A 26,739-nucleotide genomic window follows, 5' to 3' on the forward strand; every position below is an offset into this window, starting at 1 on the left:
AAACCAGAAACCTACTTGTGCTGCAAACCTCGCGCGGTGTGGTTCAGCCTGGAGAAAACCTTCACCCGGGCCAACTGTTCCTTCAAACCTCAGCTAGGCCTTCAGGAGATAAACAGTTTGAAATAGCCAAACTAATTGTCTGGCTTTTGCGATGCGGACCAGGAATTGCAGGACACCTGCACGGACTGTAAGCTGATGAGTCGAGTGACGGGAACAGATCACAGGACTTTTCTCGAGACTGAGGTCCAGATTTGTTTAAAGCCACTGCTCGGTATTACACCATGTTCTCGCTGTTGCTTGAGATGCATGAGCACAGCTCTGAACAGGAAACCAACACATGTTCTTGTTTTAATCTTTATTGATTTATTTTATTTTTTTTTTTTTTTTTTACAAGTATAGAATCTCATTTAAATCAGATAGCTATCTCGGCATCCAGCAATCTGCGTATTCCTCCTTCAGAGATGCAACAGAGGACGCAGATGTCTCATCGAGGAGCGGACTTGCCTTGCTCTCCTGTTACGCTTCGACGAAACCAGTCCCTTCCCGTCTGCGGGGAGGGGAGCGCCGGCCCGGGGGCAGCGGCCACGCCGCGCAAAGGCTTCTCCCACCTCTTGGGTTGGAATCGTTCTTGTCACACACAGAACAAGGCAAAGCCTCCTCCGTAAAGCCATCCTCGTCCGGGAGGTCGAGCAGATCGCCGTTTTGCACAGAAGAATTCTAGAATGCAGCATAACCTTGAGGACGTAATGAAGTGATTTAGAAATGGGCTAAGGCAGATCACGACCATACTTAGAGCTAATCAAGCGGATTTACCTACTTCCAATTTACTGGTTGATTGAAAATTGGAAAACACAGCCCAGCCCCTTTGGAAGGTGGCCCCGGACGCGGAGTTTCCTAAACGTTTCTTTGGCTGTCCAGTGCGGGGAGGGTTAACCTCTCGCTTCTGTCTTGAGCCACATTTGGACAAGATCTCTGTTTCCTTTCCACCCAGAAAAAACACCAGCATTTTTCAGTAGTGTAGGTGTATTCCAGGACTACTGCCCTGGTATGGGATGAGTGAAAAAGGGTCTTGTATTTTTTTTTTTTTGGTTGGAATGATTCAAATTTTATTTTACTTGTGGCCGACATGGACTGACTTCACTCTGGTTTTTTTTTTCTTTTTTTTTTCTTTTTTTTTTTTTTTTCTAAAACTTTTTAATACAGATTAAGAGCTGACTAAAGATCTCAAACACTATATACTGAGAGTCACTACGGATGTTAAAGAAAACACCAGCACTAGCACCACAACCCTGCACGCCTGCCTTCCTGGCTCGTGGAAAAACCCACTGCCGTAGAGTAGGACCTCGCTCGTTCTGTGCTAGTGCCGCTCCCTAGCCACTACAGGATTTTGCAAGGAAGCAAACAAGCTATTAATGAAATATCCAGGCTACCGCATCACAAAGCGCACTTTGTTCATTAACTCTGCCAAATGCCTTTTAGGCCTTTCCTCACAGGATACTAATAAACTGACTGAAAAAGAGAGGGAGGCTTTATGAAAGGAATAAACTTATAAGGAGACCTCATTCTGCTAAATCAGAGAAATGCGGATGGGGGAATCCCTGTAGAGAGAAATGCTTTGAAGGGAATCGTTGGCCTTGCAGGTTAGTGAGGTGAGAATTCGTTGAGGTTCTGCTGTATGGTAAAGAACCAAAGTTGGCTGTAGAAGGAGAAGGGAATGTCTCCAGTCTGGTCGACTCAGAACAGCGAGTCCCTTCAGTTGTGCTTCCTGTCTGCAGTCACATTAAATTCCCCAGTAAGGCATCAGGGGTCTCCTCTCTCTCTCATAAACGTCTGGGATGATGCCATATGGTGTCTGTACCATTTTAACCGTCGTCTTCCCAAAGAGCTTCCTCTCGTAGTCTATCAGTTGCCTCCAGAAGCCCACGTTGGGGCGTATAACGGGGCGCCTCGATTTGACCCAGTTGTAAGCCTCAAAGAGGGTCACCTTGTGGTACTTCATCAGGTAGGCGATGCAGAGGGTGGCTGACCTGCTCACGCCGGCGGCACAATGGACTAAGGTGGCCCCGTGCTTCCGCGCCACGCTGTTTATCTTGTCGGCGACGCTGTCGAAGTACAGGGAGATGGGGGCGTTGGGCATGTCAGCCAAAGGCACTTTCACGTATTCAAACTGGGGCCAGTTGAAATTGGGAATCTCGATGGTGGCATTGATGATGCAGGTGATTCCCCGGGAGAGGAGCAGGTGCCGGTTGGAGGCGACGCTGCCCCGGCTCAGGTACAGCGAGGGGGTGATTTGGGCGATGCCCCCGAGGGCACCTTCGGAAAGCATTCGCGGAGCCATCAGAGTTCTCGGTAAGGAGTTGTGGCTTCTGGAGGTCATGGAGGATCTTGGCACTCACGCTTCCATTATGGGAAGAGATCCAACGGGATCTGCAGCCAAGGGAAGGATGGTCTGGCCTGGCGGGGCTCGGGCAGCGAGAGCTTCCTCCGCTCGGTCACTGCAAAACACAAGCAACGGCACGTGAGCGGGGCAGCTGTCCGGCGAGACCACGTCTGTGCAAGAGAACAGAGAAACCCAGCTCGCCCTGCTGCAGCCTGGACAACCTCCGTGGGGTGAGGTGGTTCAGGGTTTGCACAGTGCTTATTACCGTGAGGGCCCCCAGGCATTGCCAGGACAGATATTAACAAAAAAAAAAAAACAACAACAAAAAAAAAAAAAGCAAAAGCTTCCAGCCTAATTAGCTCCAATTACTCGTCAAGGGTTTAGGCAGCCTACCTGTGGGCCTGGACAGCATTTCACCTGGACTAGCCTGTGGAAGATCAGCTACGCCTTTTCCATGCTCAAAAGCAGCAACTTCACAACTGGCCAGAGTCCAAAGGGACGGCGAGAACCAGCTCGCTGGGGCTGGATGCAGATGCCAGCAATTTAGATTCCCCTGCCCTCTCCCCAGTGCCACCCTCCTGCTTTTTTAGGGATATGAAAGGCCCCGCCAAAGTACATAAACAGAGGAAAGTTGCTCATTAGAAAAAGCAGTGAGTCATGTCCATCCAGATCAGTCATCGGCTCTCATCGAGGCTGGGGAAGTGTGGAAAGAGTGACCTGGTTATGTCAGAAGCCGCGAGTAAAACCGAAGCAGAGGCTGGGACAGCGGCGGCTCTTTCCCTGCCGCGGTAAGGAGTGGCTAATGCTTCGGAGAAAGACCCGCTCTGCCAAGGCTGGGGTCCGGCTGCCTCTGCTGCAGCCCCCAGCAAGAACCCCCGCTTTTATTTCCCCTGCTCCTTTAGGACTTCTCCGAAGCCAGGGGAGAAGCTGCAAGCAAGGGGATGAGCCCTGGAGCGTTCCTGATTTGCCAGCCCCTTTTAGCTCCAGTCAGCATGGGCTGGGGAGGCCCAGCCCTGCCCAGGTACGTCTGAGCCCACCACCGTGTCACTGGGTGCCGCGCGGAGGGGAGCTCAGCACCTTGGGTGAGGGGGTGTCTGTCCCTCCAGCACTTAACTGGGTCACAGAGTCCTCGAGGGGCTGAGAGACCCCGACGGCGGCTTCCCCGGCCCCGACGTGACAGGGCAGCCGTCTGTCTGCATCCTGCGCTCCGGGAAACGCCGGCAGGTCTCAGCAGCGGCTGGTAACGCTGCCAGCGGATTTTTGGCACGGCTTTGTGGTACGGTAACTTAATGAGCATAACATGGTCTCCTCTGTGGCTTGTTCCCTGCTGGCAGCTACTTGAGCAGCTCCTGAAACCGTGGGCCCAAAGTGCCGGTGCTGCAAGAGTTCATGCCCCAACAAGAAGATTTTTGCTGCAGCTGTGAGCGCTCGGCTTCCCCTGCGGACACCCCCACCGCAGTCACCCAGCTGGAGCTGCCATGAAAGGCATGTTTTTTCAAAGGAATAAAGTCCTTTGAGCAGGGGAAATCCCTGCTCTCAAATAGCTGTTACTGACAACACAAAGGATTCAGGTACTTACGTTTGGTAACAATCTGTCCTACTCCAAATCACCGGCGGGCACACGGATGCTGTGGGCTGCTGAAGCTGGGATGTCTCATAGAGCGTGTCCAACGCTGAGCTGGGGAGAGAAGAGAGCACGGGGCTTACTGGGATGTGTGCTGGACCCAGACGGGACACCGGGCAGCCCCCTCTGCTGAGGTAGGTTCAGTTAGGTGGCTGCCCGTGAGCTGGGAGGGAGGACGACGGCTTCTCTGTGGGCTCCCAGGGGAGAGGCAGAGGCTTCGGGAAGGCGCTTGCTGCCGACAGCGTCCTGTCACCAATAATTGCTGCCAAGACAGCATTCGGAATCACGGTAGGCCCAGAGGAATCTGAGGCTGGCCCAAAAGTCATGACTTCCCCCCCTCCCCCCCCCCCCCCCCAAAAAAAAAAATTTAAGTAATTAATTTGCTCTAATGTCTCCTTCAGCATCCGCCAAGACGCTCGCCTGGTCCCAGCCAGCCGGTGCAGGTCTGTGTTCCCGCCGTGCTGCCCGGCCCCGCTCCCCGCGGCACTGCTGGAGTCACGGGGCAGAGCTGGTGCCGTGAGCCACGCCATCCCGCTCCCGGAAAGCGGGGGACGGGGGCAGCATCCCCTTCTTTTATTTCCCCGGCCAGACCCGAAAGAAGTCTCCGGAGCGCAGCTGGGAAACGCCGCTGGACCGCGGGGAGTGGGAGTAACGCCTGCCCCCAAAACAGCTGCGGGCAAGGCAGAGCCTCCCTGCTGTCACACAGCTCATCCCTCGGCCACTGCTGGGCCGACAGCGAGGAGCTGGGGGCTGCTCCGTGCCCCCTCCCCGGGACGGGGGAGCGCGGGGTGGGGCAGAGGCAGGGGAAGGACTCGCTTTCCCCGTGCGTGGCTTTAAAATGATGAAGGAACCTGCACGCTGAGCTCCGGAGCGGGAACCGGGCTGGCTTGGCTTTGGAGCCGGGATGGGAGAAGGGCAGGCTGCTGCTCCTGGCGGGTCGCGGAGCTTTGGGCAGGTTGCTGCGAGGCAGGGCAGGCCGAGGAGGCTCTGGCAGGCGCTGGGGAGCTGAGACAAGCTGGCCGGAGGCCAAATGACAAACCCAAATGGGATTGTTGCTTGCCTTTTTGTTTTTTTTTTTTTTAAACACCGCACCTCCCTTGAGGACACCTGGGAAATGTTAGCAGAGGGCGACCTGCAAACGTGCCGTGGGAGAAGCCGGTGCCTCGGGGAGCAGGGCAGCAGACCGGGGCACCCCAACCTCCACCCCGGCGGGGCCCTGACGTGCTGCTCGGGGGTTGAGCCCGCTCGCCTGCCCCTGCCGCCCCCACCTCCGCGCTGCTGCACCTGGGCTCCGGATTGCTCCTCGGGGCGGTTTGGGAAGGGCTTTGCTGTTTTCCATAAAGTGGTTCCTGTTTGCAGGCACCAACTTATCCGGGTATTTGCATGCGACAGGCTGGGCTCGCTCTGCAAACCCCGCCGGCGTGCGGCCCGCTCCCCAGCAGCCCCCCGAGGCTGGCCGTCAGTCGGCCCCGCTACGGGACACGCTGCTCCCCGGCGAAGAGAGGAGCTGCACAAAGGAGGCGTCCGTCTGTCCTCCCTCTCTGCTTGCTGTCAGCAGCGGCGGGGGGGGGGGAATGGGATGGATTTGGGGGCGCTGGGAAGGCAGGCGGGTGCCCCGTGTCCCTGTTTCGCACCGCTTCCCCGGCGCTCCAAATGGCCGACGCCAGGCAGCGCTGCCTCCGCTTGAACCACAGCAGCTCTCATCCTGAAAGAGTTAATGTTTTGGCGAGGAGCTGGTTATGTAAGGGAGAGATAAGGCTGCTGTGCTGTTGGACCAAATCCCTGGTATCGAGGAAGGGGAGAGGTGCTAAGGGAGAGGGGTAGGTGCCAGCGTCCCTGCCCCTGCTGCACGGCTCCCGCGGCGGGAGCTGGCTGGGATGCCACCGGCTGCGACGCGCTGGCTCAGGCATGTGACAAAGCCGCGGTCTTCCTGCCCACACACACCAGGCTGAGCAGCTGCTGGCTTGCAGGGAGCCTGAAAATGGAAGGGGCCTCGTCTGCCCGGGATGGCAGAGGCTGCATGCTGGGTGCGGGGCCTTCGGCTGGCCATCAGGAGCCACCACCCGGCTCGCAGGAGCGAGCCTTTATCCGTCCCGGTAGCTGCACCTTCTCTCAACCCTCCTGCCCGGCCCCAGCCGGCTTCGGACAAAGGCTTGCCTCAAGTCTGCTGTTTCGCTCCTGGGAAACTCCATTTCCCTTTCTCAACACACCCGCTTTATCCTGCCCGTGTCCCTGCTGTAATCCAACACGGTTGCTCTTCATGCAGTAGTTCCTGTCATTGTGCTGGGGCAGAGAGAGGGGCAAGGAGTGAAAAGCTTCTTCCCAGCCGTTGCTGTGTGCAAAAAAATAAAAAAACAAAAACAACAACAAAAAAAAAAAAAAAAAAAAAAAAAAAAAAACAACCAACCAAACAAAAAAAAACAGAAAACCCCCAGAAAAATAGCTGAAGATCAAGTGAGGCACGCACACAGCTGTGCCACTTGTGCTCCCTGCAAAGGCCAGTGGCAAACAGGCTCCTGGCACAGGGAGAGGTGCTGGCTGTGGGTCCAGCTGTGCCCCCGTTCAGCCTCTGCCCAGAGAGCTGCACTCACGCAGCCAGGCTGCACCATCTCGTGGGAAAAAAAAAAAAAACAAAAAACAAAAAACAAAACCAAAAAAAACCTGCATCTCCTCCTGTTTCTTCTTGGTTTGAGTTTCTGAGTGGTTGCGTAGGCTGGGGGTGGTCACACAAGCCTGAAGTCGACGTCCTCGGGGTGCTGGAGCCTGGCCCTGCCACGGGCGCGGGGCTGTCTAACGGAGCAGCCGAAAGCCGCCCGCCGGAGGGGACGGGGCACGCTTGTGGGCTCCTGCAAAGGGCTGGAATTTGCAGCGCGGTCCTTCGGGTGAAGGCTGGCTGCTGGGGGGCTGGGAGCAATCAGGTGTTCCTGCCATCGCCTCCTCCTCTGCTGAGCTGACTCCAATTAATGGATTGATTAATCCTGTAACAGCCCTGACCCCCAGCAAATCCCTTTCTAGACTCTGCCTTGGTCTTCCCCGTGCACTGAGACCGGCTGTGGCTGCGTGCTCACCCCGCTGGGGAGGGCTGGGACCCCCCCGGGGTGGCAGGGGGTCCCCGGCCCTGGTGACACAAGGAGGGGGATGGGTGCAGCCTCCTCCCTCCCCAGCTGCTGGGTGGGTTCTGCCACTTCTCTCATCTGCATAATCAGGGGTGAGGGGAATCAGGTGGGTAATTACAGCCCGGAGATGATTCTGGTCTTCAAAGCCTCCAGGTCTTTTCCACACCGCTCCCGGCCAGCACCCTCCTCGGGTGCAGGTTTACAGCGAGGGGACGCTCCTCCAGCACCCAGCGTGGCCTCATCCTGCACCCCCCAGCTCTCTGCAGACCCGTGGCTCCCAGTTCAGGTAAGCCTGGCTGGCTCGTGTCGGGCACGGCGCGTGTTTCTGCTGCGCCCCGAGGCCAAGCCGTGCAGATCATCTCCCGCCGGGAGAAGGGGCAAGCTCTTCGCCCGTCGCAGCGCGTGCCTTCCCAGGGCTCGCCGGTTTGACACCGGGTTGTAGCCCACCTGGGCTGGATTTCCTGGCATCAGAGTGGCTCCTCTCCAGGCAGGAGGGTTTCAAAAGCAACACACCGCCACCGACGCGGTGGTGCGCGTACCGGGTGGTGCAGTCCCTCGGAAAGGTTGCTGCTGGCGATGCTTATAGCTTTGTTCTTCCAAATCTTGTAATAGCTGGAGTTTGTTTCTCTTGCTTTCGTTCCTGGGAACGCAGTCCTGCTAACAAAGGCTGAAATTCCCAGAGGAAAGCCTTCCTGGTTCCCGGACCTCCTGAGAAAGGCTTGAAAACACCTCCGAACGCTCAAAAGATAGAGGCAAACAGGCAGATGTTAAATACACTGTGAGCTCTAGGACAGGAGGGGAGCGCCTTGCTTGTTGGTCTCTAGACAATGAGTTGGCAAGTCTGAGCTTCTGGTTTCTTATTCTGGTGCTGCTGGGTGGTTTTTGCTGATTTTTTTTTTTTGGGGGGGGGGGGTGGTGGTTTTGTTTTTTTTTTATTTTCTTCTTGTTTTAAGGGCTTCTCTGGCTTGAGAGGAAAGGCTGTGACTTGTTCCTGCAGGACCTGAGTAAGGCTTGCAGTTGGTGTTGAACCGTGTGTCTGTAACACGGCAACACAGCTGGTACCTGGCAGAGGTGAGAGCATCTCCCAGGCCCTTCTCCCCGTGGACCGCGTGAAATTCCGCAGATGTGCGGCTCGGTAGCCGGCTCGCCGGGTGGGAAGGGACGGCTGGTCCTGCTCTGGCTTTGCTGCTGCTCGCTGGGTGCCCCTGGCTTTCTGGCAGCCGTTCCGCTCCTCTCGCCCCGCGGCTGCCGGGAGGGCTGGGCTGAGCAGGGCGGCGCCCAAGGGGTACGGGGCAAGTTTAGTGTGTGGGGAGGAGCGGGTGCGTCGCGGGCCCTGCTCTGCCGATAAGAGCAAAGACACCAAAGCCCCTGGTTTTATTCCCGGAACATCATCTGGGATTCAAAGCAGGTTTGTGGGCAGGGTGTGTGAAATGTCAGTACTGAAGCAAGCCTTCTCCCCCTTCCCAGGAGAGGGAAAGTTATTCATTTTGGAGATGACAAATGCTCTCTAATGCTGCAGTAAAGAGAAGAGTCAATACTGCAGGCACTGAACGAACGAGCCTGCTCAGGGCTCTTCCTAGCCAGGCTGAACAGCAAATTGCTTCAGAAATGGTCTTGGAGAACAGCATTTAAAATAAATTACGGCGGAGAGCACAAACTGCAGCCATTCTCAGGGTCAGGTCTTGCTCGCGCCGAGTCCGCGGGAGTTTGAAGTCGGCTTGAGGCCATCAGCAGGCCTGCCTCTCCCGGCCGCCACGGCAGCGACCGCGGCTCACGGCTCCGCTGGGCTCTCTGCTCTCCTGCCTTCGGCGGTCGGGTTTGCGCTCCTGGAGCGGTTGCGAACTCCTCTCGGGCGCGCGGTTCAGAGCCGTCAGCACATCCTCGTGATGGAAAGGACGAGCAGTTTGGTTTCGGAGCAGAAAAGAAGGAAGGGGAAGCAGGAGGGGATGGTGGGTGGTTTTGGGCTGGGCCAGAAGATGCCTTGACTGAACCCTGATTGATTCCTGCTTGCAGCTTGCATTACCCTCTCAGGCGAGCACAGGATGGAAGCTGTCAGACATTAAATCAAGATAATAATCTGTCTACCCGAAGCTCTGAGCAGGCCTGGCTGCTCGTACAGCACAACTGGGTCTCCTGTGCTCACAAGAACACACTGATAATTTCCCAAAGGTTTCAAGGTGCATTTCGGGCACGACTCGCCTTTACGCAAGAATCGCGCGGGGTCTGGCTGTGAAGGGTCCCAGGTTTGTCCTTGCTCAACAACCCCAGATCAAACACATCCAGTCCGTAAGCACAAAATCTTGTTTCCCCTGGTGCAGCACTGCCTCCTCCACACACCTGGAATTCAGGCTGCTCCCATGACTAGAGCCAGCTCTCTAGGCTGCAGGGCTGACGAACCCTAATTAGCCTGTCCCAGCCTGCTGTGACGCTGCCTTTGGAGGGGTGACAGCAGATGCTCCTGCGTCACAGCTCATCTCCCTTCCATGGGCACCGACGGCGTGCCTGGTGCTCTGGGCAGGCTTGGGTAAGGCTGGGACTTTGTAAGCCTCACCCAGCTGCCTCCTGCAGCCCCAGGAGCAGCACCCTCACCCTTTGCAGCCACTCTCTGCTCAGGCTGCAGGCACATCGCACCACCCAGCCTCGGTCCACGACCGGGCTGCTGGGGATAATACACTGAGCAGACTTACGAGGGGTTAACGAGCATTTGCAAAATGCACGGGTAGCGTTGCAAGCGTTTACAGACCACCAGCGCGTGCCTTATGGTTGGCAACTTCTAAATCGGCCCAGTGATGAGCTCCTGGAGGTCTAGCGGTGCTCTGCCAGCCCCTCGGCCCCTCCTCGCTCTGTGAGCCGAAGCCTGGCTCCCTCACCTGCTCTTCTCCCTGCACCAAAGGAGCAGGAAAAACGGGTGGTGAGGTTTTTTGGAAGCATCCATCTGAGGATGCTTTACGTGGCCCATCGGCCGAGCTCCCTGGCTGCCTGCGTGCCTCCCCCGGGCAGGGGGAGGGAGGCAGCTCTCTTGCTGCACGCTGCCACTATTCCCTCGGCGAGGCGGCAGAGCCTGCCCACGGGCACGTTACGCGCTCCCTGCCACGCAGCCACCCCCTCCTCGCCGCTGTGGAGTGGGAACAGGCAGGGCTGCTTCCTCTCTGCTCGGCACCTGGATCCTGCCAGCAAAAACCTCTCGCCACGGGGAGAGCTCCCGGCCGGCGCGCGGCAGCAGGGATGGGGCGAGACAGGGAGCAGGCGCAACCGCCAGCACGCTGATATTTATAAATTCCTGCGTGATACAGCTGCTCCGCTCCGGGAATGAGCTTCCCTCGGCAACCAGCGAGAGGATTTTAGGCGAGAAAAACAAACCATCTTTCTTTTTAAAGCAATGCCTGTTATTTTGGAGCCGCCGGCTCCAACGCGCCACGCTCTGCGTGCCAGTCGCTCTGAGAGAGTGGAGGGGGCACAGGGCTCACCTGTGGAGCCCCAGTATACACCAGTAGCATGGCCATCTGCCTTTTACTTAAAAACTCACTGGTGAGTGATGAAATGCTCTTTAAAAAACAGAATTAAGCCTTGAGGAGGCATGAACGGGATCCTGCAGTTGCGTGCAGCATCAGTTCTGTACTCAGCTGAACACCACAGGCTGTTTTCAAACCCCGAGTGGAGACAGTGTTCTGTTCTGAAGCACTGCAGCTTATTTCGGCGCCCGCTGACGGCATCTGGATTGCAGGTGGAGTTTAGAAAAGCTCCCCTGCTCCATCTCCCCACTCCCGAGTGTGCGTGGCCCTGGGGGAATGTGGATGGAGAGAAGCCAGGGTGCGCTCGGGGAGCAGACCCACGCCTGGAGTTGGCCCCCCGGGGTGCTGCAAGATGGGGTCTTGTTTTTCCTGGGGACGTGCCCTGTGCAGTCACAGCTGACAGGAGGGACACAATCTCCTCCTTACTAGTTGAGCCAGAGGGACCTGGTGTGTGACTCTGCTCGCTGCTGGGCTCGCCCAGGTCTCCGCTGTCCGGGTTGTGCCTCTTCCTTATGCAGCAAGGCTGTGCGCTGGGGCAGCAGCTCCAGGCTCTGCCCCGTCCCCGCCAGCCCACCTCAAAACCCATAAAAGCCAAGGCAGCTGCAAATTCACTGCAACGTGCTCTGGAAACTGTCCGGTGCTTCCACGCTGGTGCTTACCCAGACCTTTTCCAGGGGCACTGCCAACTGGTGCACACTCTGAATGCAGCCCGACTTCTCAGGGGGTGGGTCTCAAAGCCTGGTACCCTCCCCCCCCAAATAAACCTGACAGTGACATTGTCCCACTGGAAGCCTCCCTGGCAGGGGCTGCCCACGCTCTCCAAGGCCAGGCAGTGGTTGGGCACGGGGCAGAGAAAGCAAGAAGCAAGAGCTGAAGGGAGAACAGCAAGAAATCAGGATGGGAATGGGCTGGTCGGCTGCGCCCGGCTGCCTGCCCACAGCAGCTGTAAGGAATGAGGTCACCTTCTGAGCACATCGATGGGGTTGCTTAGGGTAACAGGAAGGGAGGCTAATTTTAATCAATTAGTTGGAAATCAAGTTTACATGCAGTAGCTAATGCTTCCCATGTAAGCAGCGCAGGGCCAGTGCCCCTCGCCTCCCGGTATGCTCACGGCTTGGTGAAATTGCATTTTGCTCAGCAGTAGGGACACTGAGCAAATTCAGATTTCCTTCATGAACCAGGACTCCTGCTCCTGTGTGAGCTCCTGCTCAGCCTCCCGGCCCAAGGGGAGGGGACCCTCCGTGCTGCAGGGTGGGATGTTGACAGAGGGGAAAATTAAGTCTCATCAGTCCAGGTCACCCAACCCACCTGGCTGTGGGGTGCAGGGCTGGAGTGAGTGCAGCAGCACCTGTTGAATCTTCCTGCTGGGAAACTAAAACCTGCCTGATGTTTATTATTTTTCTTTTTTTTTGCTTAAAGTGGGGGAGTAGCTGTGTGAGACTAACCCACAAGCTGTAGTGCTGGCACTCAGGAGTGCTCCACAGCCATCCCGGCCCTGCGGTGCCCAAGGAAGGGTGGGCAGTGTGTTTGCCTTCCAGTTTAAGGCTTTATTTCCAAACAGCTGGGGGGAGCTGGGGCTGCTGTTCAGATATTTCTCAGCTGTTTCCAAATGCCAGAGCCCTATCTGCTAGATGTTTGCATTATGGCTGCTCGGTGTGTCCTTTTTTAAAGCGGTAAATCGGCGTGCGTGTGGTGAGGGTTGTGTACCTGGAGAGGAAAGGGGCTGTGAGAAGCTCCCGTACCTGGTTTGAGGCATTACCCCCCTTGCTTCTAGGGAAAACCACCCTGGCAGAAGGGTCCTGCAGTGGTGGCAGGAAGCCTGGAAGGCTTCTCCGCTGCGCTGGTGAAAAGCCTTGTGTAGAGTGTGGTGAGTGGGAGCGAAGCTGCTCCCGGTACCCACTGCCTTGCCCAGGTGCCTCTTCCCTTCTCCTCATCCCTGACTTCTGCCTGGATGCCCACATGTGCTACATGGCCTGGGACAAAGCTCTACCAAATCTCAAAACAGAGGTCTTTTTGAGACTTTCTTGCGTAGGCTTCTCCATTTCTTTCCTCCTTCCTGTAACGTCTGGTTTAGACAGGCAGATTTTTCCCCCACACCTGGTACGCTTCTAGCACTAGAGCAGCATGAGCTCTCTGCCTTTCCAGCTCCGAGATTCCAGCTGGGATCAGGTATTGAATTAAGCCATGCAAATTTCCATATTGCCCTGACTGACAAGGAAGCGGTGCCAGAGCCTGCAGCAGACCCCGCAGAGCGGCGAGGGCTGGGATGAAATCCCTGGGATTTCACCTTTGTTTCTGGAGGAAGGATGGGATGTGCACGCCACTGTCCAGGACGCAGGCGAGCTCTCGGGGGGCAGGACGGACAGGCAGAGCTGCACATTCACACCTGCTCGGCATAAATCGATTAAAACCTGCTGCATTACTGCTCCCCTCCTGACGTTCACCAGGGCCATGTTAGCCAAGTCATGGCAGCAGATCTCTGCCGGGGGGGAATGGCACGTGCTCCCTGAACTGGGGACTCTTGTTTTTCATTGCTTGGGAACTGGAGTGCTACAGAGCCTCCCCAGCCACCGGCAGCGCGGCACACACCGAGGTGGACGGGGAGGCCTGGGGGAGGAATCCGCTCCCTGCCAGAGCGGGGACGGCTGATCTGGTGTATCGTAAGAGAAAACAGTGTTTTCTCAGTGCTAATCCCTCCACCGTTCCTGTGGCAGCGGCATTAGGGATAAACTGAACTTGCAACATGATATTAGGACATCTGTCAATACTCCGAGCTTCAGAATAAAAGACTCATTTGCTGCCCAGTCGAACAGGTTATAATCCTCCCCGAGCTCCCTGCAGCCAAACACCGCTCGCTGATGACGAGCGTTGCTCCGAGCAGCTACTCCGGAGCTGAGTCAAGGGCCGCGCGCGCGGCCGGTTGGGTTTCGGGGCCGGCCGCAGGCACGCGCCGGGGTTCGAGGGCACCGGGGTGCTGAGGGGGGGGGGGTGGGGGGGCAGCGCCCCGACATCCAGCGCTGGGGGTTCCCCTCGGGCGCTGCGCCCGCTGGGTGGGCTGAGGTTTGTTTCCCCGTCGAGGAAAACAACCCGACGTCCGCGCTTGGCTATTCTGGTGTTTGGTGGGAAGCGGGTCGCTTTCTACCGGCCGGGCTCGCTCGGGGGTTTTACCACCCGCGCCCAGGTTTTGGGGGCTCGTCCTGTTCTTTTCGGGGGGGGCACCGCTCGGCGCTTTGCGCCGTCCCACCGCGGCCAGCACCGTGTCGGGACAGGCGGGACTGTCGTGACCCTGGCGCTGAGCGCGGCAGCCGGACCGAGGGCCGCATCCAGCCCCACTGCGCCGGGTTGGGGGGGGGGAAGGGGGGTGCTGAGCCCACCTCCCCCCCCCGCTCTGGTGACGGCAGTGGCGGGGAGCATCCCCCGTGGGGGTGTGGGAGCCGCAGACCCGAGGCCACGGCGAGGGGCTGGGGGGGGGGAGGCCGGTGGGTCTCCCAAGCAGCGCCGGAGCTGCCCTGCCTCCCCGGGAAGGCACGATTTACCTCAGCGAGCCGTCGACAAGCGGCGTTGCAGCAGCCACCGGCCGGAGCGGCCCTGGCCGCCCGCCCCGCGCTCCCCCCGCCCCGCCTCGCCCCCCGCCTCCCGGCCCGCTCTCACCATGGCTCCTCCGGCGGCTCGGCGCTCCCTCACGGCCGGGGCCGGGCGGCGGGGGCAGGACTTTTATCGGGCGGCAGCCGCGCTCCGTCTCCGGGGCTGCTGCCGGGGCCGCCCTCCGCCCGCCGAGCCGCGGTTACCAGGCTACGGCGGGGCCCGGCCCGCCCGGCTCTGCCCCGGGGCGGAGGCAGCTGGCGCCCGGCCCAGCCTTAAAGGGGCCGCTGCCGGCGGGGGGGGGGGGGCGTGTGGGGATGGGGAGGGGGGACCCGTGGCGGGGCGGATGGGGCAGAGACGACGGAGGGATGTAAGAGGGTCTCCCGTGGGGGGGTGGGGGGATGTGGCGGGGCGCCTCGGGATGGGGCAGGGTCCCTGTGGGGATGTGAGAGGGTCTCTATGGGTCTGTGGCAGGGTCCCCGCGGGGGGTGTGGGGATGTGGCGGGGTGCCTCGGGATGGGGCAGGGTCCCCGCAGGGGCGTGGGGATGTGAGAGGGTCCCCGTGGGGTCGTGGGTCTGTGGCAGGGTCCCCCGCGGGGGTTGTGGGGATGTGGCAGGGACAATGAAGGGACGTGGCGGGGCGCCTCGGGATGGGGCAGGGTCCCTGTGGGGATGTGAGAGGGTCCCCGTGGGGTCGTGGGTCTGTGGCAAGGTCCCCGCGGGGGGTGTGGGGATGTGGCGGGGTGCCTCGGGATGGGGCAGGGTCCCCGCGGGGGGTGTGGGGATGTGGCAGAGACAATGAAGGGACGTGGCGGGGCGCCTCTGGGGATGTGAGAGGGTCCCCGTGGGGGACGTGGGTCTGTGGCAGGGTCCCTGTGGGATCCTGAGGATGTAGCAGGGTCCCCGTGAGGGCATGACAGCGTGTGGGGGTGTGGGCAGGTCTGTGAGGGGGCATGGTGGGGTCCCTGCTAGGGATGGGACGTGTCCCCCCGGGGACCCTGCCAGAGTGTGTGGGGACATGTAGGGATTCTTGTGGGGACATGTTGGGGTCCCTGAAGGGGCATGATGGGGTCTCTGCTAGCGATGGGACACGTCGTGTCCCCATGGCGACCCTGCCAGCGTGTGTGGGGACGAGGCAGGGTCCCTTTGGGGATGTGTCCGAGTCCCTGTGGGGACTAGATGGGTGCCCCATGGGGAGGGGGACAGCCCTACGAGAGAGAGCCAAGCCTGGGTTTTGTGGACTTGGGACATCCCTGAGCCGCAGCCACTCCTCTCTCCTCCCCGTGCTGGGAGCCAGCGAAAAGGAAGGAGGGTGGCCCAGGGGCCCCTCGCTCCCACCGCCGCTCGTGGGGGCCAGGTTGGGTGGGCTGGGGGCCCCGTGGAGGGACGGCGTGGGCAGGGGGGTCTGCACGGCCAAGGGGAGAGTTTGGCTTCGGCTGGAAACTCTCAGGCTAAGGTGGAAGGGTCTGCTCCCACCCACCCACCCACCTCACCACCATGGCGGGGATGGGACAAGGCTGCCTGGCACTGGGGAGAGGAGGAAGAGGAGGAAGGCAGCCTCCACTTTAACCCCCCAGCTGCTGGAGCGAAGCCTCACCACCCCAGCCTGCTTTTGTTCAATTTCTGGTTGTGTTGTCGCACGTTCGGACCAAAATAGCAAAAATCCCTAATAGGAAGCTTCCCCTACCCCGAGCCCTCTGGCTTGTATCTCACTTCAGCAGGTTTCATGACTCAGCAGCCCAGATGGAGCCATCCCTCACAGCCCTCAGCACCAAATCTGTTTATTGCTCCAGAGGCTGTTTTTCCAAGAGCCTCGCTGCTTTATAACAGCCAGCGCTCTTCCTTAAAACCCTGCCTCTCCAGCAAGGGCTCTCGTCACACTCAGCGCGGAGGTGGGCGAGGAACAAAAATAGACAAATTAAGAAAACCTCAAAAGGCCAAAAAATGAAAATGTAAGGATTTCGGCTCTGCAAGCTCAAGGTTTGCTTTGCCTCCGTGTTGCATCAGCTCTTCTCTGCTCTTCCTCTGCTGCCTTTCTTGGAGCTGCACCATCCTGGGGCAGAGACGAAACCCCGGGTGACCTCAAGTCTATCGAGAAGCTGAGAGCGAGCCGAACGCCTGGGGCTGTGTCCCGGGGAGCTGGGGTCGAGGGACCATGCCCTCGACTCGGGGCTCGGAGCCCTTGCAGTGCAATCCTGGGGTGGTGTCAGCCACAGGCAGCGTAGGGAACGATGAGGATGGGTTTTGGGGTGGCAGCCTCAGCAACCTGTGGGGTTTCCTCCCTGAGCATCTAAACCCCTCATTTCCCCTCCATCTGACTGTCATTAAATGAGAAATAGGCTCTTGCACAGCCCTGGCCACTTGTCCCGGGCGGTTCTTAACTACTCGCACAACTGTGGACGGATGTTTTTAATGCTGGTGTAACTTGTGCTTTTAACCTTCACCCTGCCAGGAGCTTTATGTGTTTTTATTGTGGGTTAGGAGATGCAAAGAGGGAAACTTGGGAGGCCTTTGACCCCAGGACGCCGCAAATGCAGCGGGTACTGGAGCTAAAGGGAAATGTCAGCTCCTCCCTGCACTCAGCCCCGGCAAAGGGTTCGCTTGCGGGTGCTGGGAGCAAATGTGGGGAAGGGGGGGAGGCAGGGGCAGGCTGGGCGCTGCTGAAAGGCTAGTGTCCTCCACCCCTCCTGCAAAGAGCCGTTTCGGCCAGAACGGATGCGCAGAGGAGCTGGTGGGACTGAGAGGGGTTTGCTCCTGGGCGCAGGGGATGTGTCAGGCAGCGAGCGCTTTCTCGGGTGCCTGCTCACCCTCTGCCCTGGCATGGGGGGCCAGTGGTGCCTCCGTGGGACCCCCTGCCCCAGGAAGGCAGCACACGCTCCCATCAGGTGCCGTCCCGGTTATGCGGGGCAGCAGCTCTCCTGCAAGGCTGCCGTCGTGTTGTGGGCAGGTTTCCCTGCCTTCCCATAGGATCCTGTGCGTCTCTCGGAAGAGACATGGAGACCATGTTGGAGCAAAGGTACTTGAAGTGGGAGCAGACCCTCTCAATTACACCCTGCGGTGCCTTTGGGGGTGATGGCATCGAAGGGGCTCAAACCCCCTTAGCAGCCCAGCCTGGCAGATACACACCGGCCGTGCCCGGCGCGCTGGGGTGAGCCCAGCAAGGTGCTGTCCTGGGCACATTCCCGAAGGGTGCGTCTGACCCACAGTCCATTAGCTTGTCATTAGGGCTATTAGCTTAATCACCGGGGTGTTTTCCTGCCACGCTCTGTGATCGGCAGCAGCCGCAGGGTCACGCTGCGTGGGGAGCAGCTGGCTGCTTTCCGCACGGCCGTGGCATGCGTGTGCAGGGATCCGCCGCCATCCATCCATCCATCCATCCATCCTCTCCAGTTTCCATGGCTACGCCAGAGTTTACTCTTCCCTGCCTTCGGCCGCCTGCACGGGCATGATGCAAAAAAAGGTCCCCGTGTGATGCAAAAAGCCCAGGGACGTGGGACCTCTCGGGTTTTGGTAGCAACAACTGCATCCCAGGGTGGTCAAACCACGGAGCGACCGTCCCGGCTGCTCTCGTGTCCCAGCTGAAAGGCAGCTCTGAGGCGTTTGGGAGAGCTGTGGCACGGTTTTGGGGGGCTGCCTTCTCCTCCTCGCCTCCCTGACAGCAGCAGGGGCCCGGGGGAGGCAGCGAGGGATCTTCCAGGGATAAATCCAGCCGCAGAGCCGTCGGCTGCCTCTCGTTCAATGCGAGGTGACAGCACGGAGCAGAGATCTTGGAGCAGGGGTTCAGGCTACGGCTTGTTAATGGGGGAGAACAAAACCTGAGCTTTAGGTCACCGTGTGTGATTTAAGTGGCCAACCATGGGTCGCTGAGGCCTCTCGGGGGAAGCAGGGGGATGTCACAACACGGCAGGAGTTTTGTTTGCTTTCCAGTGACACGAGGAGCAGAGGGGGGTTGAGCACCCCAACCCACGGCCAAGTTCCCTGGGGAGGGGGGAGATTTTTGGCTTAGGGGCTGCCAGGACACGGCCGGGGCGCAGTCAGGTGCGAAGGCGTGTGACTGTTTCCAAATCCCCGGGGTGCTCTGACTCATGGGGCCGGTGGGTGAAGCGGGAAGTGTTTCCGTAGCCCAGGTGTGTCGCACTGGGCCGCGTTCGGCTGCGGGGAGCCACACGTGCCAGGGGTGTAGTCACTGTGGGGGTGATCCTGGTGCTCGCCCCGGCATCCCTGCCTGCTCCTCCCGGCTGTCCAGGCTCTGTGGAGGAAAGCCACTGTCCCCCCAAGGCCAGTTGTCCCTCTGTTACCCCACCTGATGGGCTATAGGTGACTGTGGGCTCTATAGGGTCATGGGAAGCAGCTCTGCCATGTACGCTTGTTGTACTGAGGGGTCACCCTGTTGTATCAAGGGGCCCCTTGTTAGAAATCGGGGGAGCGGCTGGGCGCGTTGTTGCAGGGTCCCTCACGGTACGGGCTGTGTTTGGGCAGCTCCCTTGGCGAGACGCTGGGCGCAGAGGGGTGCCGGGGTGCCGTCTAGTCTCGGGAGGGTCGGGTGAGCTTCGCCCGTGCGCTCGCCCGCTGTGTCACGGGGCTGTGCGTGCCTCCAGCCCAGCCGGCGGGTGATGCTCTGCGTCCTTCCCCGCGCCCCGGGGAAAAGGCTCTGTGGGCAGGCGGGGAAGCGAGGGCTGATGGGCTGACCTGACCCAGCAGCTCAGCCTCCCTAAAAGTGCTCGCTGCTCCTTGCACCTCTTCCACCGCGGCTCCGTCCTTCCCCATCCCAGCCCGTACGTCGCTGCCTGCCTCTCGGGCAGCCAGCCCGGGGGCTCTGCCCCATCGCAGGGAGCTCAGCCGCCTCCTGGAAGCCCAGCGTGTTTCTGCAGAGCCCGTCCCACCAGCACCGCGCAGCGGGCTCCGAGCTCACATCCCCATCGCGTTCCACGGCAAGGGTTGGGGAGCGCTGGTACCCGCAGATGCTGGTTCGTGAAGCGTTGGCTTTCCAGACCGGCTTCGTGGAAGAAATGAGATTGTGTGGAAAGCTCAAGGGATGCCAGGTTGCTTTCTCTGGTGCAAAAGGTGTTCCTTGCTTGGGGCCGGTGGGGAGCCTGCGACGGAGCAGGCATCGCCTAACAGCGCCCACACCAAAAAGGCCCAAAAGGCTGGGCACCCCGCGTGCCCTGGGCTCGTGCTTGACTCCCCGTCGGGGTTTCTCATGGTCTTTCCCACTCCGTTGCTGCCCGTTGGGTTCCCACACGGTCCTGACCCAGCGCTGCCCCGGTGTGCCGACGCGCGGCCCGGCCGGTGGCAGAAGCCCGTACGGCTCCGTGGGGGAGCAGCCGGGCAGGACGGGGGGTTGCAGGTGTTGGGAGGCTGCTGGGGGGCTCCGTCCCTGGCATCTTCCTCTGCTTCAGTCGGAGGGAGCGGGCTGGAAACGCGTTTGCTCTCCCCGTGCCACCGCGCGCCCTCGCTCCGCGCTCGCTAATAAATCCGCGCTGTTTTTTCCCGGAAGGCTGCTGAACCAGTTTGTTGGAAGAGCAGAGGAAATCGCTATGGGGCATTGCTGAGTGGTTTGGATTTTTCCCTTTTTCCTGTCGTACCAGCCAGGAGGGAGGCTCTGGTGTTTCTTTAACCGCAGCTGAAAAGCTGCTGTTCCAGCGCGGTGGTGTTTGTCTCCAAAAGGAGGTGGTTTAGGTTTCACTGGCCCCACCTGACAGGAATTCGAGCAGGCGCTAAAACTAGGGCTTCTTGTGCCTTCATTATCAGCCTTATCTGCTCCGCTGCTGCCGTGGGGAGTGCGGGAGCCCCCAGGATCTGCTCCAGGCAGCCCCCACCTCCCCGGGCTGAGTCACCAACGGGCCAAGTGCGTTTGCTGCTGGTGTGACGGCAGCTGTGAGACCCAAAAAAAACCAACCAAAAAACAACCCAGCACTGATGCTTTTAATGACAGGCGAATAACGCAGCCCCGAAGAGGATTCATACCGTGCCCACCTCATGCCATGGCTCTTAGTGGTGACTAAGACCGTGCTGGGATGGAGCAGCGACAGCCTCCCCACATCGCCCGAGTCCTGGCGTAATTAATTCTGCAGGTACCTGTATCGGCACATTAACCCAAACTGGCCGTCTTCCCGCCTGTCCCCAGCCTTGTTCCATATTTAATCTTTCATGTTCACCCGAGTCTCTAATTAAACCAGCTGCAATCCTTAGTGGAGAGCCCGCAGTGTACTAGCGAGGTCTGGCGTTCCCCGAGCACTGTGCAATGCGAGACCCGCGCAGCAGCCCACCAAAACCAACCCCCAGGCTCATTCAGTTTTTTGTTTTGTTTCGTTTTTTTACCTTTGTTTTCCTTTTTTTTTTTTTTTTTTTTTTTCCTCCCCTTGAAGTAACACTGATCCCAAAGCAGGGTCCAAAGTGAGGGCCTTTTAGCAGCAAAGCTCTTAAAAAGAGGTGTGTGCGGACTGTCTGGATGTTTTGCTTTTTTTTTTTTTGCTTTTTTTTTTTTTTTTTACAGCAAAGTCATGACCGGTTAGTTTGAGGTATCTGAAAAGTGCTTTTATTGGGTTTCTTTTCACTGGCAGCAGCTCTCTGGAGAGAGACCCGTGTGCTGCTTCCCAAGCCACAGCCCGAGGAGCCGGCGGAGGAGCCGGCCCGTGGCAGGGGCAGGAGCAGCCGCTGTCCTGCCTGTGACGTCCCGCCTGGCCACCTTCCTATTACAGCATCCCGGTTAAAAATAAAACCACACGCCAAGGCAGTGAATGGGGTTCTGATTTCCCTCGGTTGCTGCACGGGTCCGGGTGATGGGGAGCGATGCGCGTTGTAAATAGAACAGCATATCCATGGCAACCCCAACTTTTCATTATTGTTAATTACTTGCACGGTGCCAGAGCCACGCATGGCGCTTCCCGGCGCGGATAAAGATAGATTCCCCCTGTTCAAAGCCTCTCCAAATGACATCGAGGCGACAGCTAGCTCTTGGGAGGCTGGAGCTGGGTCTGGCAGGCAGCGACGGAGACATTTTGTGACGAGTCAGAGAGGAGCCGGAGGGATTTAAAGGAGGAGGGACCAGCGAGACAGCCAGGAGCTTGGGGGGGGGGGCAGCTTTCCTCCCCAAAACCACCTTCCCCGAGCGTTGGGAAATGGTTCAGAGGGGCCATGGCAGCGTGCACCGGGCTGGGAGGGACAAAAGTGATGGGGAGAGGGGCTGTCCTGTGCCTGATGACCAGCTTCTCATTCCTCTCTGTTTAATGGCGCTCGCGGGAGCGCGGAGGGGAGGATTTTGTCACCAAAGGGGCAGGGATCTGTTGGCGTTGGCTCGAGCCCCTGTGCCCCGGAGGAGCCTCCTGCAAAGCTTGCTCTGGTTCATAAACCGTGCGGGTGAGCTTGGCCTCAGCTGGCACCTTTTTGGGTGGGTTTTGCTTGTCTGTTCGCTGAGTTTTATTTTATTGGAAGTGGTTTGAAAGCACGTGGGTGAAGGGGTCCCCGTCCTGCGGGCCAGGCTGGCCCCAGTCGGTGCTACAAGCGTTAGATTTGTACCCAAAATCCTGCCGTCGCTGTCTCCAGTGCCTGATCACTTGCCCGTCCTTGAACGGAGGGTGTGAGCAGCCACGGGACGGCCGTGCCTCGGTGGGCTCTCCATGGCCACGGCACCGGCCAGCCCCCCCAGCCCCTGGTCCCCATCTCACCCCCCCGGCCTGGCGTGGGCACAGATGGAGCTTTTTAACCCAACAGCTTTTTCCTGATGTGACTTTTCTGGCCCCGTTTCTGCAGCACAACACTGCCTGGTGTTAGAGCCCGAGAGACGCCCCGCGAAAGGGGAAAACCTGTTGGTTGTGCACCTTGACGCTATGCGAGGGAAACATCCCAGTCCCACTGCCTCCCACTCTCCTACTTACCTCAGAGAAGAAAAGTCTCTTTTCTGGTTCCCCTCCTGGCCAGTGGAAGGATCGCAGTTCTCTCCTTTGCAGAGATCTTTTCTCCCCAACATTTTCCAGATGGTCACTGCCCGAAGCAGGGGGCTCGGCAACAGCTCGGGTCTGGGTAGTCCTGTGTTTGGCCAAGGCGGGTCACGCTCACAGCCCCGTTTGGGTCCCTCTGGGGCAAAGGAAGGTCACTGAAGTTTGCTGGGTGGGGATGCGGCTGAGCTCAGGATGGTCCCAGCAGGGACCGGTGTATTTGGCTCCCCTACTGCCTTTTAGTGCAAGTCACGGCACAGGAGACTGGGCACGAGGAAAGGTAGTTTGGCTGTTTGTTTAATATTAAGACAACTGGGAGAAACATTCCCAAGGATTTACAGTTTACTTTGTCCCCTCCCTTTGGCATTCCCAGTCTGTACAGTCTCAATTGCTACAGGCTTTAATCTTCAACATGTGGTTTATTACTGCTGCTTTTTCTTTAAATATTACTGTTTTCTAGGTAATTTAGTGGTCACAGCCATACAGCCACTTTTAGACATTTATCTCCTCTCTCGTGGTGAGAAGCTGATGGATATAGGTGGAGGCAGTTGCGTGACGTTTAGTCTCACTCAGAGTCCAGGAACATGGCTGTAAGATTGTTTCAAGCCATTTTGATTTTATTATAAACCAAAATACTTCACGTTCAGTGGCACCTCAGGTACACAGGATAATTACTCTGGGGAAAAAAACCCAAACCAAATCAAACCTAAATAGGTATCAGTATAACTGTAGCTCAGTTCAGCTTTTTCACGAGATCCCAAAGTGGAGAGCAACCAACATCCCACCGGCCTTGGCTGTTAGGCTACTTATGGGCCATTATTTCAGCGTTATACGTTAGCAGTGGAAGCTGTTTGATAGAGATCACTGTCTAGTGAGCCACGGCGAGCTGCATCTGAAAAGGACCATCTTCATCATCCAGTCGCATTTTCCAATGCAAACGTTTTGTTCTGAAGCCGTACGATGGATCATCTGATGTGACGGGGTGTGTGGGGGGGTAGTGACTTCTTGCACCTCGTCATCGCTTTGTCGGCCAGCGGGGAACGTCGCCGCTAATGCGGTAGCCGAAAGGCCCCACGAACAGGAGGGTGGGAAGGGCTCGAGTGTGTGCTCCGGGCAGCTCGTTGTGCTCTTCACCATGATCTTCGTGAGAGAACGTCGGGGTACTGAGTGTATTTATGTTCCAAAAGGCAGCTCTGGTTGTACCATCCAGCCTTTCCAACGAGCCGGAGCAACGATGACTTAAACTGAGGGATTATATATAACTTGACTATCACAAATCAAGTAGCAAGCAGATGAAGCTTACTGGTTTGTACGGTTCTCTCATGCTGTGATATGTGCTAATATCACATAAAAGTAACAACTGTTGAGGAGCTTCCCTGCAATGTCTTTTTCCATCCTTTATCACAATTAAGTTAAAAAGACTGGACCACTGTGAACTCTATTTTTACACCCTCGGGCATGTGCTATCTCCTTTGAAAGCTGCCACTGTTTTAGGAGTACAAGAAGGGAGGGGACTGCATTTCTATACCCCTGAACTCACACAAAGTCAAAGTGTGACTTTCATTGCGTGCTGCTCTTCTGTCCTTATTCTGTGTCACTGTCAGCATAAAAGCACTGTGATTCTCTTTTTAGTTACAAGAGGTGTTAGAAATGAATGTCCATTCACATTTAAGATTAGCTTATATGGCATATGATTCTTTCCAGCGCTACGTGGCAGCATAATTCTGACAACAGCAATGTTAAACAGCAGAGTCAAAAGGAAACCGGACAAAGAAATGTCAGTATTCACACCATTTAACAATGCTCCCTACTTGTTTTTGCAAAAAAAAAAAAAAAAAAAAAGCCCCAAAAGATTTTAAACAAAAGGAAATGTCCTTCATTCAACACTGTTAAAATCTTTCAGCGCTGTCAAAGTGACTTCAAAGCTTCTCCACATCTGTCTGCTCCAGCCAAAGTGCTGATGTCTGTCCTCAGGCTTTCGTGATGTACCCTTCTCTGATAAGGAAGTCATAGATTTTCCTGGTTTTGTTCACATCGATCTTGATGAGTGCTCTAGCCTGAGCTAGTCTCAGGCCTCCTTGTTTGTTACACTCGTTCACTAAAGCAGCTTTATATTCTAAATAGGCTCCAGGGACCAACCTCACCATCTGACAGAGCTGGAAGACAAAAGGTGAAGTTAATAAACGCTAACACTTGTCATGCTCTTTCATTTGGTGATCCCTGTTGGGGGGAGTAACATTGTGAATATTTTTCTGCAAACATTTTCAATGTGGTTGTTTTTTTTTTTGTTTTGGTTTGGTTTTTTGGTTTTTTTTTTCGTTTTTTTTTTGTTTTTTTTCATGGGGGAGGCATGCAGTAATTGCATTAGTAGCTGTTTCGATCCACAGGTAGGGAGGGGAGCAACTTGCTGGCTGCTGCATTCAAAAACATTCCTGACTAAAAAACAAACTAGGAGGATGAAAGCAAGCTCTCAGCTCACAGGAGCGTAACTATGAGTGTGTCCTGCGTGGGCGTTGTTCTTTACAAACCAAGGGAAGTACACATGCCAAAGAGACTTGCAACCAGCAATTCAGCATGCTGGACCAGAGCCAGGGAGGGCATCTGTCTATTAATCCCCTGCAGACTAAGTCTTTAATACCTTTCTACAAAAGCAGCCATGCACACAAACGCCTGCCCCCTCCGGAAGTCTAGGATGGAAACTGTGCAGGGAGGGCATGACGTGTTTGGAAGTTTCTTAAAAGGAATTGCTTTCAAAAGCCTCTGTGCTCTGCTGTGAGGTTGCAATGCTCCCATTTAGCTTCCAAATACCAGCCGCCTTCTACATGGTGCATTGTATTGCTCCCAATGGAGATACTGGCTGTCTCCTCCTTTTAATAAGGAAATGCTTAATGATTGTTCCTCATTGATAGGAAATTGCAGAATTCAGAGGAACTCAGACTTTATGTCTCAGCTGATGAGGAAATCAGATTCCCCATATATACTAATGTCCTAGTCACAATTATTTATATGCTGAAGGGAGCCAGAAATGCCATGTTCCATGGTGAATCTGTGATCTGATTTTCAATGCTGGCATCCCCAGAGAAGGGGAAACTGCTTCCACACAGGGAAAAGTCTGAAATACATTTGCATTTCACGTACACTGAAATCTGCCCTGTGGACAATCTAAAGACACAGATTATGACTTCTATTAAAAAACAAAACAAAACAAAAAAAAAAAAAACAAAACAAAAAACCCCCCAAAACCAAAAACCAACAACCAAACTTTCATTTCAATAGTTTTCCAGTGTTGCCTTTCACTGAATTAGAGGACAGGCCTACACGGGGCTGCAGAAGAAAGTGAGCCTGAAGCATCCAGCAGGCCCCCTGCTGCGAGGTTACCTCTCCTGGGGGTTGCTGCAGGAGTTGCAGTCCCACTTCTGGCTGCTCTGCTGATCTTTTCCTGTGCCTCTGATTGCTTTAGGGGACTGCAAGAGCACTCTACATGGGATTGCAAACCGCAATACCAGGCCAAGCTAACAACCCATGGCTTAAAGAAAGCCAGGTTCCATTCTCTGCCATCTGTGCGTGCAAAAAGCTTCATATATGCACTGTAAAGCAGAAATATGGAAAAAACCCATGAACAATAGACTGTTATCACCTCTGTGGTTCACATTAGTGTTACAGTGAAAAACCAACGAAAAATGAACCATAACAGGTTGAGGTTTGGCTGTGAGATCTCTATAATATAGAAAGAACTCTGCTATTCAGGTTCAGTGATGTGTCCAGTGGGCCCCCCGATTAAATCCTCTGCCAGTTTTAAAAACCAGTGTTCATTAAGAAAAAAATAACCCTTCTGCTCAGCCCAGTTTCACAATGGAGGAAGAGAGGATGTCATACTCTAGATGTTATAACAACTCCTAATAGCAGCTTGGCGTGCTCCACCTTTCTTTGCTAAATAAGCTTATTTGCTGCAGCTATCTTGTACGTATAGTACAGTAACTGAAATTAAGAAGCCAACTTGGAAGACTTGAATGATTTTTGTGAGCCGGAAAGAGTAGTCAGGGCATATAGCTGAGGTGATATTCATAGCACCTGAGACAGATGGTGTGAGCACCACTGCACTGTGAAGATAAAAGCTTTACATAGATTATCTTTCCATTCCTTTCCTCACCTCCTTCTCCTTCTCGTTAAGTTTCTCTGTCCCTGGGAGACCTGTGAGGTTCAGTGGCGGGGCACTCCGTCTACCTGCAGAGACAAGAAAGGAAAACACTGAAAGACTTTGAGCAGCTTGGCTGTGGCTGTTCCTTAGGTGTGTTATCACAGAGGCAATTAAATCCCTGCGATGTTAACCCAGTACGATCCAAGTGCTTATAGACAAGGTTATTTAGGGCTTAATGTAAAAACTGCACTGATTTGATAGAAGGTATGATTTTGCAGTCGGTGGAGTTAAGCGCGCCGTAAATATTTGCATGAGGACTCTTACGCTGTTAACCCTGGCTCGCTGGCTTTTAGGAGGAACTGCAAGACCATAGCTTTCTGTCAAATTGGCACTGACTGTGGTTAAGCTGGGCTGCACCTCCTGACTAAACTGCCTCTTCCAGCCAGGGTC

The 26,739-nt window shown here is 56.5% G+C and overlaps 2 protein-coding genes across 5 annotated transcripts in view; both read right to left on the reverse strand.

Moving 5' to 3' along the window:
* Positions 1 to 343: 343 nt before the first annotated feature.
* Positions 344 to 14,450, reverse strand: DUSP14 (dual specificity phosphatase 14). The gene is made up of 3 exons (XM_042791551.1): positions 14,284 to 14,450; positions 3,960 to 4,058; positions 344 to 2,495 (listed from the first exon to the last, which is right to left on the reverse strand). The coding sequence occupies exon 3, from the start codon at positions 2,375 to 2,377 to the stop codon at positions 1,781 to 1,783; it is 597 nt and encodes a 198-aa protein (XP_042647485.1). The 5' UTR covers positions 2,378 to 2,495; positions 3,960 to 4,058; positions 14,284 to 14,450; the 3' UTR covers positions 344 to 1,780.
* Positions 14,451 to 20,117: 5,667 nt separating this feature from the next.
* The window catches only part of TADA2A (transcriptional adaptor 2A), a 30,287-nt gene continuing 23,665 nt past the window's right edge, over positions 20,118 to 26,739 (reverse strand). For 3 of the 4 annotated variants that reach the window (XM_033004843.2, XM_033004844.2, XM_033004845.2), the window contains exons 15-16: positions 26,302 to 26,375; positions 20,118 to 24,307 (exon numbers count right to left, since the gene is read on the reverse strand). In XM_033004843.2, the coding sequence (XP_032860734.1) occupies positions 24,122 to 24,307; positions 26,302 to 26,375 (260 nt within the window). In that variant the 3' untranslated portion in view covers positions 20,118 to 24,121. The remainder of the gene's footprint in view (positions 24,308 to 26,301; positions 26,376 to 26,739) is intronic. The other variant, XR_004408864.2, reaches the window with a different exon arrangement.

This window comes from Tyto alba, unplaced genomic scaffold (genome assembly GCF_018691265.1).
Source record: "Tyto alba isolate M040663 unplaced genomic scaffold, T.alba_DEE_v4.0 Super-Scaffold_19, whole genome shotgun sequence".
Classification (NCBI taxonomy): Eukaryota; Metazoa; Chordata; class Aves; order Strigiformes; family Tytonidae; genus Tyto; species Tyto alba.